Below are 17,095 nucleotides of genomic sequence, written 5' to 3' on the forward strand. Positions count from 1 at the left end.
TTAGTGAAGCTTTTCCACTTTTCAGAATCAAACTGGTTTCGATAATTGAGGCACATTAGCTAATAAGCACATGTGACAAAATTTTATTTATAATTTACTAGAGTGAGACACTATCTCCTCAGCCTAACTAGCTTAATTCTCCTTAGCAATAAAACTATTTTACCTGATTGGCCTGGGGGTCAGGAGAAGTCAATAGGCAAGATAAAAGAGGGTGAGGGAAGATGATTATGTTGCCCCAGATGCAAAGAGATCTTTTCTCCTGGAAATAAAGACCCCAAGGCCTTCATTGCACTTTTATTTGAATGTAATTATTTGGGACAATTCTCCAAAAGGGCCGATAATTCCTATTTTAATCTGAGGTCGTAATAAAACAAGCAACAAAACAGTGTTGGGGGATTTCAGTTTCTCACCCTTATCATCAAGACTCACTGCCTCCCATCATCAATATTTATTGAGCATTTACAGTGTACTAGGCACAATAGAACATACAGAAAACATTGTCCCTGCTCTTGAGGAGCTTACATTCTAACAGAAAAAAAATACACCTTTTTTAAAATGGCATTTTTGTTTGGTGTTTTCTGCAAAGTACTGAGGAAATAGTCTGTAGAGTGAGCTTTGGGTATAATTTAGCCCCATCATTATTTAGAGAAGAGAAAGGAGAGAGAGAGGAAGGATTTTAAAGGCAGACAATGACAGACCATTCAGGGTAGGTAGGGCTCAAGGGGAGATAAACACAATCTCATCAACTAAGGAGATTTGCTGTAGTAAAGAGGATGAGGGAAATAGTTTGTGGGATGCAAGCAAAGGAAGCAGGGTATCTTAGACATTGAGTGGAGCCAGAAAGATCATGCGGCCTTATTCCAAGTACATGGCCACCAAGTCGGAATGGTTGGTGACAAGACAGAAGGCTAAAAAGGGAAGGTAATCTTGTGCACCAGACAAGTAGAATAAAGGGTCAAAATCGAAGGCAGGCTATTAAAGAGTATCAAGAAATTTTTAAAAACCAAAAGTGATTTGGAAGCACAAAACTTACATTTAATGCTACCCAATGTCATGATGGGCCAAGAACATTGTGGCTTCCTAAGTTAGAAAATGCCGTATACCAAAATTTTAAATGGAACATACTACTTTTATCCAATTAATCTCCCCCTCCCCCAGAAAAGATAAGAACTCATTTTGGGGGGGTTGGGAGGGAAGAAAGGGGAACGTGGGACATGGTTGGAAACAGCAGTTGTATTAGAATATTTGTTATGACATACTTTGTTTTTTAAACTTGGTAAAAGCCCATTAGCTGCCAAAAGGGAATAAGGAATAAATTTCCAAAAATGTACAATTTCCTTTAGAGAAGTTTCAGAACCAAAAGACTAATTTACATGAAAAGCTGTAGAGAAAGTAGTTGAAAAGTCCATTCATAAAACTTTTATTCCACTTACATGAACTTAATACACGTGTTCTTAACAATTATGCTTGGATTGTTCATGAAAATTTCATAAGACATTTAAACAAAGCTAGCCATCATCTCAAGTTATTTCCCTGTTAACTATTTTTTACAGCACATGCATGTTAGGCAAGTATCAAAAAAAAAAAAATCACAAAAGCAAAAAACCTAAAAAAAGTTAAATACATGGGTTTTTTTGTTTTACTGCTGTGCTTGATACACATAAACTAATGGATATCAAGCAATTCTTTTTACTGCATCTTTTCTTTTACATTTGTTCTTAGGTTGCCTAAAACATTTAAATACAAATAAAATGAGTGTAGCAAAATAATGAAAGCAACAGCAGGTAACTTTACAAATAATGGAATGTGAACCGTTTCTGCCCTTATCCAGAGTAAATTGGGTCACAACTTTGTCTAGAGGAACACTTCTGCAGCTGTAGTCAAAGGTGTGCACACTGAGATTGATCATTCAACAGATGCACACAGTTTAACACGTAGTATCCATTAGACATCTGTTCCCACCACAGCCTGGCAAGTGCTCCAAACTTTAAAAGTACCCACAATAACTACACCTGTGACTGGAACCAATGATCCCTTTTATTCCCCACCAGGACAAACCAATATGTAGGCAGTTTTCTTTGCTCAGACATGGAAGCAGTTTTAACACTGGCCCTTGTGAAGCCACAATGTACCAAAAGTACTACGCCAAACATTTATAACTTGTATAAAAATTCCACATCCCCATATTGGCCACCTCAAGATGAAAACAGATAACTCCCTAAATATTAACTGGCTCTACTCCCCTAATATTAAACATAAAAACCACATGGGAAATATAGAAATTCAAATAGAAGTAACATAAACCTGTCATAAATCGTAAACAAAAAAACTATTTGTGGGACAGCATGGATGACAAAATGGTCTACTGTGTAAATTTTAGAATGAGGCAGACAAAAGTTGGAAGGCCGGTTAATTTTCCCCTCCTTCTCCTGCTTCAGCTTCATCTCCCTGGGTATCCGATGTCCACAACTGGTAAAAGAAAAAAGAGACTTTTCAGCATGTTTCAGTTTGGGAAAAAAAATAAATAAAAATTTCATATATATGCCACAGTATCAGAATGTTACAGTCAGAAAGCATTCTTTAAAATAGCAGCACTGAAGATTATCTTCAAGATACAAAAACACCTCAATACAGTAAGTTTATTTTTTCCCTAATCATTTGTAAATACACAACAGAGTTGGGTGTCTTCAACTAATAGATACAGTAAACTTCTGGTATTCATACAAGATGAATAGAAAATAAAGCTAAACTACAAATCTAGCTTTTCTGACATTTTTAATCTAGCTTTTCTGACATTTTTTAGTTTAGAAAAACACCGTTGTGAATCTGCATGATTTCAAAATAAATGCTGGACAAAATGAAGTATGCTCAAACCCACATCTTCTAAGAGGTAAAAAATGCAAGTTATCCTCATAGTGGTAGTATTATGGATTCTATTAATTTTTTTCATTAATGTTATTAATTTCCAACAGGTTAAAAAAATAGAAATTATTTTATCATAATTGCTTTAAAGTTAAAGAAATGTTCCCCAAATCATCCATTAGTTGAATTTATTTATTAACCAAATCTATCTCTAAACTTTTGGAAAGGAGACTATATCCAAGGTCACATCGGTAGCCAAAAGACTTTTTGAAATTATCTCTAATTCTTGTTCCAGTTCTAACTTTCAAGGATTCTTGAGTTTTCTATAAAAACATGTAAAAATTAGTATTTCTCTTCTTAGAGTAATGTGTCAACAATCTTGATCAAGCAAGCTCAGACTCAAAATACTGGTTTAAGGTTTTTAGGAAAACTTCTTTTCTTGATTGATAAACGATCCAATCAACCTATAATGATAACAGCAGATCCTATTAAGGCCCAGAGACATCCCAGACCAAACACCAACAGAGTAACAACTGGAATGTTTTTCTTCTAACTCAGTTGTTGCAGTACACCCTTCATGCTATACTGATACCAAAATTCAGCTGTGAGTATATAAGATCAGTACTTCTTAAAAAGAGGTGAAAACACAACACAATAACTAACTAGGACTCAAGTTTCATCTTTTTAAAATGTCATTTCCAACCAGAAAAGAAAAACTCTTTAGACTATAATTAGTTAACAAAGTACTTCTTTCATTTGATATATTTTTTCTTTACTAAAAGTTTATTCTTGACTAAAAAATCTCACAAGTTTATAGATTGCCCCAAATTCCACTTAATAAAATAATAACAAACAAGTATACAACACTGTTCAAAAGCTCTATATTGAGAATATTCAGCACTAAAATACAGATCAGAAATGGCTGAGTTCTCTTGGAGGCAGAAGTGAGTGGATCACCTGAACTCAAGAGTTCAAGACCAGCCTTACCCAAAATGAGACCCTGTCTCTACTCAAGTACAAAAACTAGCTAGGCGTTGTGGCAAGCACCTCCGCTACTCAGGATGCTGAGACAAGATCACTTGAGCCTAGGAGCTTGAGGTTGCTGTGAGCTATGACACCACAACATTCAACCCAAGGACAACTGAGTGAGACTCTGTCTGCCTCCCACCCAAAAAAGATTAGAAATATTCCTTCTTGCAGAACAATCTAATCTCCTCAAACACATCCTTAAAGTTGCTATGTACTTACTGTCAAGTTGTCTCTCAGCAATTGCATTATTAGCGTGCTGTCTTTGTATGACTCTTCACTTAATGTATCAAGTTCAGCAATGGCTTCATCAAAAGCCTGTGATTTAAAAGGGTAGATTTCAGCGTTCAAATAAAGTCTACTAAACTTTCACAAAACAGGTAAAATACAATACATACTGTCTTTGCAAGAGAGCAGGCTTTCTCTGGGGAGTTCAGAATCTCATAATAGAAGACAGAGAAGTTAAGGGCTAGACCCAATCTGATAGGATGTGTTGGCTGCATTTCCTTTTTGCTGATTTCAAAAGCTTCTTGGTACGCCTGTTGTGACTGATCCACAATTCCTGAATAAGACACACGAAAATTTATTGATAAAATGTGCATTTTATCTTCATCCCTTGAACTAAACCTTTAATTTAATGTGTTCTCTGAAATATTAAGCTGTTAACAATCTTAATTGAACAAGGCCTTTAACTGAAAAGAGAGTCTTATCCTGGAACACTACACGCTAGCCAGTCACTGGTTAATGCCAAGATAAAAACTTTATAATATCATTGTTATACTTTTTTTTTTTTTGTAGAGACAAGAGTCTCATGGTACCGCCCTCGGGTAGAGTGCCGTGGCGTCACACGGCTCACAGCAATCTCTAACTCTTGGGCTTACGCGATTCTCTTGCCTCAGCCTCCCAAGCAGCTGGGACTACAGGCGCCCGCCACAACGCCCGGCTATTTTTCTGTTGCAGTTTGGCCGGGGCTGGGTCTGAACCCGCCACCCTCGGCATATGGGGCCAGCGCCCTACTCACTGAGCCACAGGCGCCACCCATTGTTATACTTTTATTGATTAGTCTGCATTGCTCAGTTCTCTGTTACACTGTTAAAAAACATCCCTACCCTGCACACAAAATTGGCTTTTTAGAAACACATGCAAGCAGTCTCAGAGCTTTAAAAAAAAAAAAAAAGGCAGGAGGGGGAACGAAGGAAGGGAAGAGGCAAAGAGGAGGGGATTGATGTGTTCCCACTTAATGGGCATGATGTAAGGGTATATAGCATACTTCTTGGGTGCAGGCACAACTACAATGGGGACTCTACCCAACAAATGCAAACACTGTAACCTAGTTATTTGTACTCTCACATGAACCTGAAATGGGGGGGGGGAGGGAGCATCACTACTCCTTACTCTAAGCAATTAAAAATAACAAAAAAATTACTTATACTGCGTTATCTTACACAAGTTCAATTAATAGGATTAGAAAACAGCATACCTTTCTTATCATCACCAGCAGCAACCTCAGCCAAGTAACGGTAGTAATCTCCTTTCATTTTCAAATAGAAGACTTTGCTCTCTGCTTGTGAAGCATTGGGAATCAAGAACTTTTCCAAAAGGGACTTAGAAAGAAAAGAAAACAGATGTAATACAACATTTACAAAGGTGAAAAACCTGCATTTCTTAAACAGCATACTGTTGCTTAAGTTATAAAACTTTTTTAACACCTAGTCACTGTCAACAATACAATTTTGACTGCAAGAGACTGATGAACTTGTGGTTTAAAAGCCCAAAAGAATTCTTTGGGCACACTGCAATACTTTCAACTTTTTAAGTTAGTGTTCAGTTTGCTATTCAAGGATGATACAATTGATTATCAGTCCCTGACAAGTGTTGCCTGTTCATAGGCTGACTCAACAGTTCAAGTATGATAGTTCATTATTTAGGAACCTTTCCTAGTGGGAAACTCTCGCGTTTAAATGTAATCAAAGGCACTGAGTACAGAAAGACCTCTTCTGATGAACCTTTTGGACTCTGTGGAGGAATGATTAAAGTAGAAACCAATAATGTAATAGACACTAGCAGAGTCCATGCCAGAGGAGGCAGAACACAATTAACTTCATTTATAAAAACACAATTCAGACAAACCTCACAATAGATAATAAAAAAAAAAAACTGTTCGGAACTAAAGAATAGATTTGAATCTCATTAATTTTTAGCTGGGACATGTTAACAGATCATCACAGACCACAGACAAAATTAAAAACAACAGGGTGGCGCCTGTGGCTCATAGGTGGGGTGCCGGCCCCATATACCAAGGGTGGCAGGTTCAAACCTGACCCCGGCCAAACTGCAACAAAAATATAGTCAGGCGTTGAGGTGGGTGCCGGTAGTCCCAGCTACTTGGGAGGCTGAGGCAAGAGAGTCGCCTGAGCCCAGGAGTTGGAGGTTGCTGTGAGTTGTGTGACACCACGGCACTCTGAGGGCAATAAAGGGAGACTCTGTCTCTACCAAAAAAAAAAAAAAAATTAAAAACACCATCCTACAAAACTTTGTTTAAAACTATAACAATTTCAACTAATTTAAATCCTAATATGCTAACAATACTTTATTTACTCTACAATCAATTTAAAGCAAAACAATTAGATACTGTATTGGGGGGGAGAAGCTCAAAAAACTAGTGATTTTCTTTCTTTTCAGTTACCTTTTAAGGGGGAGAAAGGTAATTCCAGTAGAATAAGGCAAACATTAAAAAAACAATACAATCCATTTTTATTATCCACACCACTTCCTTCTAAGTATACTTTGGGAATCAAAGTGAAGTCTACCTGGGCTATACCCCCAATAAATCAATTTTTACAATGAGAAAAGGGATCCAATTCTTTGTTTTTACTCTAGAAAGGCAGTCACCCAGTAATTTAATGTATATAGCACCCATTCATATGCAAAATTTTTAAAAAATAGTATAGCTCTAACTTTCTGTATTTACCTATTCTGTTCCAGTGGGGAAGGTAAACAGCTTTTATTTAGCTTCACTTTCCTTTCACAACTCAAGTTACAGATACCTAGATGAAGTAACAGAACCTAGTTGCAGTTTTAAGAAGGGGTTGGGGGTAACAAAAGTCAATCTGAAATGTTTCCTGTGATTAACCAATTTTGAAACTACTGGCTTGAAATCAGAAGAGCATTTTGGTTAGGATAGCAAAGTCTTTATTATACCACACTTATCTCTTCAAATTAAGTTCTATTTACTGCCAGTGTTTTGTCCATTGAACACTAGGCTCTGTACCACCTCTGGTTGTTGCTCTTGGGAAATCTACCTCAAACAGAAGACAGATTAATCCTAGCACTCTGGGAGGCCAAGGTGGGTGGTTTGCTTGAGCTCAGGAGGTAAGAGCCCAGCAAGAGGAGACTCTGTCTCTACTAAAAATAGAAAAACTAGCCAGGTGTTGTGGCAGGTGCCTGTAATCCCTGCTACCGGGGAGGCCGAGGCAAGAGATCTTGAACCCAACAGTTTGAAATCGCTGTAGCTATAAAGCCATGGCACTCTGGAGTGAAACTCCCTCTCAAACACACACACACACACACACACACACACACACATACACATACACACACAAAAGTTAAGTGTGTCTTTCAACTTAAAAAAATGGTCTTTTTGTTTTTGTTTAGAGACACAGTCTCCCTCTCTTGTCACCTAGTACAGTGGTGCCACCACAGCTCACTATAGCCTTATACCCCTGGATTAAAGCAATCTTCACATTTCAGCCCTCCGAGTGGCTGGGACTACAGGGAGGCACCATCACACCTAACTTAATTTTTTGTAGAGACAAGTTTTGCTATGTTGCCCAGAGTAGTCTTGAATTCCTGTCATCAAGTGATTTCCCCCACCCCAGCCTTCTCAATCACTTCTGAGATTATAGGCTCCCACTATGCCCAGCCAAAGCAATGGTCCTAAGAAACAAATGACTAGGCTTTTTCAAGTTTTACATTTTATACAAAATGTGTTACTTAACTCTGGGAGATGGTTACATGCACAGTGGCTTTGGGTTGAGTTGAGAGTTTGAACTGAGGCACTCCACATTGCGCCCTACTTTATCTCAATGGTTAAGTTGGTTCTGTAAGGTAGGGACCTCTACCGGTTTTGAGAGGAAAATGCAGGTTAAAGTACTCAGGGTTAAGAGCACTCAAGTCAATCGTTATACTTGCAATTATACACCATGTAACACGCTAGAGCCTAGAAACGCAGTATTTTAGTACTTCATAATCTAGCAGTAGAGACATGGAGAACTGTAATTACTTCCATTATAATACACCTTATAATAAATATTAAAAGATGCTATGGATGAAACTAAGAAATCACTGTGCAACCACTATTAATAGGGAAGGGTGAATTCTGTTTCTATAATTGGCTAGCCAAAAGGTTAAGACCAAATTAGATACAAAATCAACTGAAAAAAGATATTATGTGATTACTAACTTCAAATTAAGTAGGAGAAAAATACACAAATTTTTAAAAGCTTCCATATACAATTCAACTGTGAACTACTCTCTAGTTTATTTACATAACATTTAAGACTATTACAATTTCTTTTTTTTTTTTGTAGAGGCAGAGTTTCACTTTACAGCCCTCGGTAGATTGCCGTGGCCTCACACAGCTCACAGCAACCTCCAACTCCTGGGCTTAAGCGATTCTCTTGCCTCAGCCTCCCAAGTAGCTGGGACTACAGGCGCCCGCCACAATGCCCGGCTAAGGACTGTTACAATTTCAAAGAAAAAAATCAATCGTAAGTGAGCATTGTCATGAAATGAATTGTCCACCTAGGTAACCCTATTTCATACTGTATAGCTTCAAGATAATTTTTACGTTTACTTATTCTCCAAATATTTGAATGTCAGTGTGTTAGGCATTGAGAAAATAACGAACAAGATCTCGAGTATGTGGAACAAGTCCACTTTGTGGATTATTGGTCCAACAGGGAAGACAAATGAAACTAAGAATAACACTGCATCCTTCACTTTTCAATGACTTTATTTAACCCATAAACTGCATATGACTTAAGAGTGAACCACCACTTCACATACAAAATTTTAAAGTTACAGGCTGGGCACGGTGACTCATGCCTACATTCCTAGCACTCTGGGAGGCTGAGGCAGGTGGACTGCCTGAGCTCAGGAGTTTGAGACCAGCCTGAGCAAGAGTGAGGCACCCCACTTCCCCTGCCCGGTCTCCAAAAATAGCTGGGAGTTGTGGTAGGCATCTGTAATCCCAGCTACTCGGGAGGCTGAGACAAAAGAATCACTTGAGCCCAAGAGTTTGAGGTTGCTGTGAGCTATGACATCAGTGTACTCCACTCCGGCCAACAAAGTGAGACTGTCTAAATAAATAGATAATAGTAACTTCTATACCCTAAAAATGTTTTATTTTACACCAGGCTAACTCATGCTAAATTGTGTGGGATTAAAAAGCAGTCAAGCACCTCTTCCCTCAAGTACAACACTGAATTAGCTGTAACAATTTTAAAGCCATTAAGCAGGACCCACAAGTAACAGGTGAGGTAGATAACAGTAGTCAGTCTGTTTGCTGGCCTAATTATAAATCAAAAGAAACAAATAGGGAGGTGCCTGTGGCTCAATGGGTAGGGCGCTGGCCCCACATACGGAGGGTGACAGGTTTGAACGCAGCCCAAGCCAGCTAAAACAGTAGTGGCAAATGCAACAAAAAATAACCGGACGTTGTGGAGGGTGTCTGTAGTCCTAGCTGCTCGGGAGGCTGAGGCAAGAGAATGGCTCAAGGCCAAGAGTTGGAGGTTGCTGTGTGCTATGACACTACAGGCACTCTACTGAGGGCGACAGAGTCAGACTGTCTCAAAAAAAAAATAGAAAAGAAACAAACAATGAATGGCAAATGTTTCTGGTGCAATGCTGACCAAAAGAAGTTAAGACATAAATGGTGTATTTCTGTCTATTAAATTTTCCTAAGACATATGGCTAATTAAGATTTCGACATCAAAAAACTTCTTAAGAAAGATTAGATTTAAATTAAAAGGGCTAGTACTCTGGCCCAAAAATCCAACTATGAAAGAACAGAATCAGGGCAGCACCTATGGCTCAAAGGGGTAGGGCGCCGTCCCCATATGCCGAAGGTGGCGGGTTCAAACCCAGCCCTGGCCAAAAACTGCAAAAATAAATAAATAAATAAAAATAATTAAAAAAAAGACTGCAACTCATTAAAAAAAAAAAAGAAAGAACAGAATTGTAGCATGACTATCTCCAAAGATGGCCTATGCCAATTCTCTGTCATCCCTGTCATCTATGCCATTCTCCCTCCTGTCAAGAGGTGAAATTTATTTCCTTTCTCCTGGAGTCCAGGCTTGCATCATTGACTTGCTTTGACCAGGAGAATGCAGCAGAGAATGCAGCAGAAGTGACCACAGTACTATTCTAGTTCTAAGCCTAATACTTAAGGGCTCTCAGGCTTCCCTTTGCTTTCTTGGCGCCCTGAGTCAATGTGTAAGAAGTGAAACCAAGGTAGAAGAAGCCACGGTAGTTCCCACTCATTTGACACTGTAAGTTAACCTGTCTTGGTATTTTTCGCAATGAGAAAACCCAGCCCATACCATGGGAAGAGCTGTCCAATAACAGTCCAGCCAAGCCACAGATCCCCACCCCCCAAAGAATAAATCACTGTTTTAAGTCGCTAAACTTTGCTACATTTTCTCTGTTTCAGTGGTGTGAATCATATTGTTCTTTTTAGAACAATATGATCCCAAGGTATACTGATAAAATTAGTAATCAAAGCTATGATTAGGACTATAGAAATTGTCACAAAGATGCAAGCAATAGCACATGAATATTCTTTTTTTTTTTTTTTGAGATAGAGTCTCACTTTATCACCCTTGATAGAGTACTACGGCATCACAGCTCACAGCAACCTTCAACTCCTGGGCCTATGCGATTTTCTTGCCTCAGTCTCCTGAGTAGCTGGGACAACAGGTGCCTGCCACAACGCCTGGCTATTTTTTGTTACAGTTCGGCCAGGGACAGGTTTGAACCTGCCACCCTTGGTATTTGGGGCTGGCTCCCTACCCACTAAGCCACAGGCACTTCCCCACAAGAATGTTCTTAAGACCAGTTAAATTTATCTTTATCAAGAGCAGCAGTTCTCAACCTGTGGGTCGCAAACCCCCTTTAACAATGAAAATACACTGAGGGATTAGGAAGGTTGAGCACCACCGATCAAGAGGAAGATTTCTATTCCATACAAGAAAACTTAAGGTGGTCTAAATTTGGAATAGATCACCTAGTCAGACAATGACTTCCTCTCTTTATCAAAAAGGTACGAAGAGAAACAAGAGGATTACTTGGGTATTTTGTAAAGGGGATTCATATTTGGGGTCTTTTTATTTTCTAAAAAAAACTGGACATATAATTGCTATACACACTTTCAGGGTACATGTGGTGTTTCCATACATGTATACAATGTGTAATAACCAAATCAGGATGATTGGGATATCCATTATCTCAAACATTTAACTCTTTTTTATGTTGGAATCATTACAATTCTTCTATTTTGAAATATGCAATAAATCTGTAATTTCCTCAATTGTAGTACTGAATACTAGAACTAATTCATACTTATCTATTTGTATTTCTGTACCCATGGTCTCTTTCAATTCTAAGGGAAGGTACAGAGTTCACTGAATTAATTGTAACACAAAAGAGGCAATTAAGCATGTTAATTTGTCAAAATCCTTTTCAAATTTGGAGGCCAGAAGAAAAATGCAAATGTAGGGTGAAGAGAAGATGGAAAAAAGAACGGAGGAAATGAAGCAGCGTAAGTCAGAAAGTAGCAGTAACAGCCAAGCAGGGAAAAAAATAGAGGTGACCAAAGAAGAAACTGGAAGGGAGAAAAGGACTAATAGCTATTGTCAAAATGTACCAAAAAACCTCAGTGAATACCCTGCTAAATTTACAACTCAACCTCCTACAACATTTCATTCATCTATAATAGTATGAGGAAAGCAATGATGGCTCTGAAACACTCTTAACAATATGAATTAAAAAGGGGGAATGGGCATAGCATTACATAAGGAAAGTCTACTAGGCATCACAACTTTAGCTGTAAAACAAGGGCTAGGCTGGATGGTCAAGTATCATAGTATATTAACTTTCTTAAGGATTTTTAAGTCAAACAAAATTTAAGAACATCTTACACTCAAGAACTAAACTGATGGTACGATGTTAATTGCTTGAATCTTATTGAACATTAATCTGATTTAGAAATTTCCATTTCCTGGGACTTCAAAATAAATGTACAGTGTTCTTTTCTTTCCCTACAATATTAAGTATCTGTTTCTGATGATAATCATTGTCTTTTAAAGATAATTGGTGAAACATAGTGGCACATGCCTGTAATCCGTGCACTTCAGAAGGCCAAGAAGAGGATTACGTGAGGCCAGGAGTTTGAGACCAGCCTGGTGAACACAGTGAGACACTGTCCTTACAAACACACACACACACACACACACACACACACACACATTGCCAGGCATGGAGGGGCCAGCCTATAGTCCTAGCTACTTGGGAGGCTGAGGCCAGAAGATCCCTTGAGTTCAGGAGCGCAGAACCAGCCTGGGTAACACAGTAGACTCCATCACTACAACAGCTGCCAGCCCACTATAGCATGGTCTAAATGAGCATATAAACAGGAAGGAACCAATCACAGCTCCTGACAGAGTAGGCATTCTACTTACAAATATAAGATATGGAGATTTTGACATTCAAAGTCTGCGTTAGCCTGTAACATCAGCTACTAAGGAAGCTGAGGTAGGAGGATCCCTGGAGCACAGAAGTTTGAGGCCAGCCAGGGCAACACAGCAAGATTCCCTCTCTAAAATTAAAAAAGAAATCCCTCCCCCCAAATCTGCTTTCCTGCTGTTGTACTCTTAATTTCAGTACCTCCTTTGGCTTCAGTAACCTAAAATTTGTGCAACTAGCAAAAAGTGGTAAAATGTAGAAAAGCTTTCATTAAAAAACACAGGATTTAAGTCATACCAAAGGACAAAAAAAAAATTTTTTTTCCCCTTAGTACTTATTCTTTTTAAAAAGACTTGTTAAATGGCACAGATCATGAAGATAAGACTGTGCTGCCTAAGTTCAAATCCCAGTTCACTGTTTACTAGCTGTGTCATCTTTACAAAAATTTAGAAACCTCTACAGGCCTCAGGTTTCTTGCCTGTAAAAGGGTATTAGTAGTAGACAATACACAGGGTTGCTGTTAATAATGAAATGACTACATGTACAGAGGGTGCCAAAAAATGTATCCCCAATTTTAAGAAAGGAAAAAAACGGTACTGAAACTGTAATACTCAATAACGTTTATGTATAGAAGTGTTGCCTAGACTGGTCTCCAACTCCTGGGCTCTAGTGACCCTCACTCCTCGGCCTTCCAGAGTGCTGGAAATAGGGGAGTAAGCCAACTGTGCCCAGCCTAAATTAACACATACAAAGCATTTGGAATAGTGTCTAGCACACAGGCAAAAAGATGTGCTGTCATCTTGTGGAAGATAAAAATCTAGTCTGAACTGCATTCCTTAACCAATAATTTTTTTCCTTGAAGTACTGTCTAAGCAAATCAAGCAAATTCCATTACCAAAAAAATCAGTTTGCACTACAGTAACTTTAAAATATACCTTAAGGAAAAAAAAAAGATATCTTAATACACCCATAAACCACCCCGACTTATGTGTTTAAAAAATGCCACCTTATATTCCCCGTCATGGCACTTCTCTCAGGTACTTTCTAGAGGAAAAAAAATCCTAAATATTAACAATGCATGCTTCCTATTTATGGTTTGAAAGGTTTTGGTCTCAAGACTTCTTTATATTCATAAAAATTATCAAAAAACCGTCAAGATCATGGAAATGAATGTAAGATTTTCAAAGTTCTCATTTTTGTTTCAAGACTTGAATTTTATCCTTGTCACAAACGACATTTGTTTTCTTGGAAGTAACAGGCTCAATTCATTTTTCAAAATGTTTGCCAAATATCCAAGTCTGAATAACCAATAAACTTGTCTGCCTGCAGTTCTTAAGTATTTTTCACCATTTCATGAAAAAAAGTAGTTCAGCTCACAATGGAAATAACTACAAGTGCTTTTCCTGGAGACAACAACTACACGTACTATTTTGCCTCCCAGAAAGATGTCTACGTAAGGTCTGTTAATGAACTGATTAATACTTTTGGCTTCAAGGACATTAAATCTACTTAGAGGCTCTGTAAAGATATATTTTTCACATTTTAGGCCCTCAAATAGTAAATCTCCTGACTGAATTACAATATATGCATATTCTGAGCAGCTTCATTTAAATCAAACAGGTCTTTTCCTATCTCTACAAAAATGAGAAATAATTAACTGGACATTGTGACAGGCACCTGTAGTCCCAGCTACCTGGGTGGCTAAGGCAGAAGAATCACTTGAGCCCAGGAGTTTGAGGTTGCAGTGAGCTGCGATGATACCACTGCACTCTTGATGGTGCGACAGGGCAATACTATCTCCAGAAAAAGGCGGGGGGGAGGGGGAGCAGAAAGATTTTGTTTTGAAGTCAGGAGTTCTGGGTTTGGGTTGGCATTAATTCTGCCACCACCAAGAGGTGTGACAGGATTTCAGATAGAAAACCATGACCAACCTCCTCATTCTAATTTTTATTTCACTACAGCATTAATTTCAAAGCCATCCCTTCCAATTTTATCTGCAGAAAGCTTCCCTTATTTACTTCAGGCCTAAAGAATGGCTACCGGCCACTATACACTCAAATTAAACCACTGGGCTATGTGCTGTTATTTGGGGTTTGCCAACTAGAATGTAAGAAGTCAACTTGTAGGCAAATAAATTTGAAAGGAAAATTACAAGTTACATATAATAGTTGGGATCATATTTTCTCCTCTGAAGAAGCAACCCATTCATTACAAGTGGATATAGCCTATTTGGAAAGAAAGCACTTTGGCAAAACAGTTACAGCCTTTGATAAAGTAAGCATAATCATAGTATATCTATCTTTAAAAAAACATTCAACTGATACTTTTGTACCATATTGTCTTTAGAAGTCTTCAATGCTTTCAAAATTTATCAAAGCAAAGAATCAACCTCTAATGAGACATTTGTTAATTGAAATTTGAAAATATAGCTGTGGTAACTTTGATGTGATGTCAACAAACATGAGTGGGAGAAAGACCAAGTGTCCATAACCTATTCCTCTGTTTTAGACTGTACTGTCATGGTTCTCCTTCCATGAACACAACAAACAAAAAATACCAATTAAAAGTTAGGGATAGCAAGAAATTGAGGTACAAAGGCTCTCAAACATGATTTTTGTTATTTCAATTAAATTAAGTACAGAACCCTAAAATACAGTCTGAACAGAAACCATCATTTTAAATGAAATTAAAGTGGTGATTTTGGTTATTCTGACAGCTCCCCAACCCTTCTATAAACCATACATCTTACAGCAGAGTAAAAGTCATGTTTCAATCTACAAGTAAGGTGGTACTATATAGAGGACTAAAAATATTAATATTTATGATGTAAGCCACTGAACTTCTGAGCTTCAGTCTTTTGATCTATTAAGGTAAGAAGCGTAGGCTGATGTTCCTTGAACCCTAAAATTCACTGATCCTACAAACTTAAATATTTCTAGAATTCTATGAAACTCCCATTATTCAGTGAAAAAAAAAAACCTCACAAAATACCCAACAAACTTTTTTTTTTTTTTTGATACAGAGTCTCACTATGTCACCCTCAGTAGAGTTCCACGGAGTGTCACAGCTCACAGCAACCTCGAACCCTGGGGCCTAATCAATTCTCTTGCCTCAGCCTCCCAAGCAGCTGGGACTACAGGCACCCACAACAACACCCAGCTATTTTTTTGTTGTTATTATTGTTTAGCAGGCCCAGGCTGGGTTCAAGCCTGCCAGCCCTGGTGTATGTGGCCAGCACCCTAAACACTGAGCTATGGGCAGTGAGCCAACAAACATTTTTAATAGCATGTTCGTTAACAGGAATAATTTAATTTCAACTCTTTGGCATAATGCAGGAGTTCAAATTTCTAGAGTTGTACAATATTTTTGTGCACAGAGATAATTTTCCTAGAACTTTTACTCAGTGGAGCCGCTGAAACCTATTTTATAGTTTCTGGACCTCTTACAATTCTATACAGAAAGCACACAAGAAGCAATTAACAGGGGCCCATCAAGTTGGATATTAGTCTCTTACTCCCCCTTGTGGCTGGAGTTGCTTCTGTTCTCTAAATTGCAACTTCTTTCTTCATTTGCTTCCAACCAACCAGTAAGCATCATTCCATCCAAAATGCTAACAATACCAGGTGGTGTCAAGAACTAATTTAACAAGTATCTGCACAAACTTTTACTTCAGACTCTTACCTTTTTACACAATGTTGGCCTGGAAAAGTATACTTTTAAGTCATTAACAGGTGTTCTATGAATAGGCCATATATAAGAATAATTTCTAAGAGAAGACTGATAGTATATAAGAGGATTTTTGACTAGTGACTTAATGGAATGTACTTCCAATTAATAGATGGTAAACGTTCACCAGTAACTTTTTTAAATCAATAAGGAATTTGATAAAGCAATGGTATTTCATCCCTGCAGTTTAGGAAATATTAAAGCCAGCCTAAATTTTTATTATAATTCTGGTTAAGAGTGGTTATGGCCAGGCACAATAGCTCACTCCTCTAATCCTAAAACTCATCTAAGGTGGGAGGATCACTTGAGGCCAGGTGTTTGAGACCAGCCTGAGCCGCATAACTGGATGTAATGCATCTATAGTTCTGGCTATTTGGGAAGATGAGCCAGAAGGATTGAATGACCCCAGGAGTTAGAGGCTATAGTGAGCTATGAGGGTAACACTACACCCTAGCCCAGGTAAAAAATTGAGACTCTGTCTCCCCAATCATCCCCCAAAGAGTAGTTGCTCCATAGAGAGCCTTGACTATCCATAAAGGTTTTATGTTTTGAAAAATCAACTGGGTAAAAGAGCTACCAAAAAATGGTACTAAAAACTGCTAAGTTAAATAAGATTCAGAATTCCCTGCATCTGAATAATTTATGTTAGTGAAATAAACCCAGTAGGAAATAATGTTTTAAAAAATATCTACAAATTGTAGACTTTAAAAATTAAAAGTGAAATAGTAAAAATTATACA

The 17,095-nt window shown here is 38.0% G+C and overlaps 1 protein-coding gene across 4 annotated transcripts in view; it reads right to left on the reverse strand.

The window, feature by feature from the left end:
• Positions 1-281: 281 nt before the first annotated feature.
• Positions 282-17,095, reverse strand: part of YWHAZ (tyrosine 3-monooxygenase/tryptophan 5-monooxygenase activation protein zeta) — a 28,904-nt gene continuing 12,090 nt past the window's right edge. For all 4 annotated transcript variants that reach the window (XM_053559563.1, XM_053559565.1, XM_053559564.1 and 1 more), the window contains exons 3-6: positions 5,369-5,492; positions 4,287-4,450; positions 4,111-4,206; positions 282-2,469 (exon numbers count right to left, since the gene is read on the reverse strand). In XM_053559563.1, coding sequence (XP_053415538.1) covers positions 2,410-2,469; positions 4,111-4,206; positions 4,287-4,450; positions 5,369-5,492 — 444 coding nt within the window. In that variant the 3' untranslated portion in view covers positions 282-2,409. The remainder of the gene's footprint in view (positions 2,470-4,110; positions 4,207-4,286; positions 4,451-5,368; positions 5,493-17,095) is intronic.

This window comes from Nycticebus coucang, chromosome 13 (genome assembly GCF_027406575.1).
Source record: "Nycticebus coucang isolate mNycCou1 chromosome 13, mNycCou1.pri, whole genome shotgun sequence".
NCBI lineage: Eukaryota > Metazoa > Chordata > Mammalia > Primates > Lorisidae > Nycticebus > Nycticebus coucang.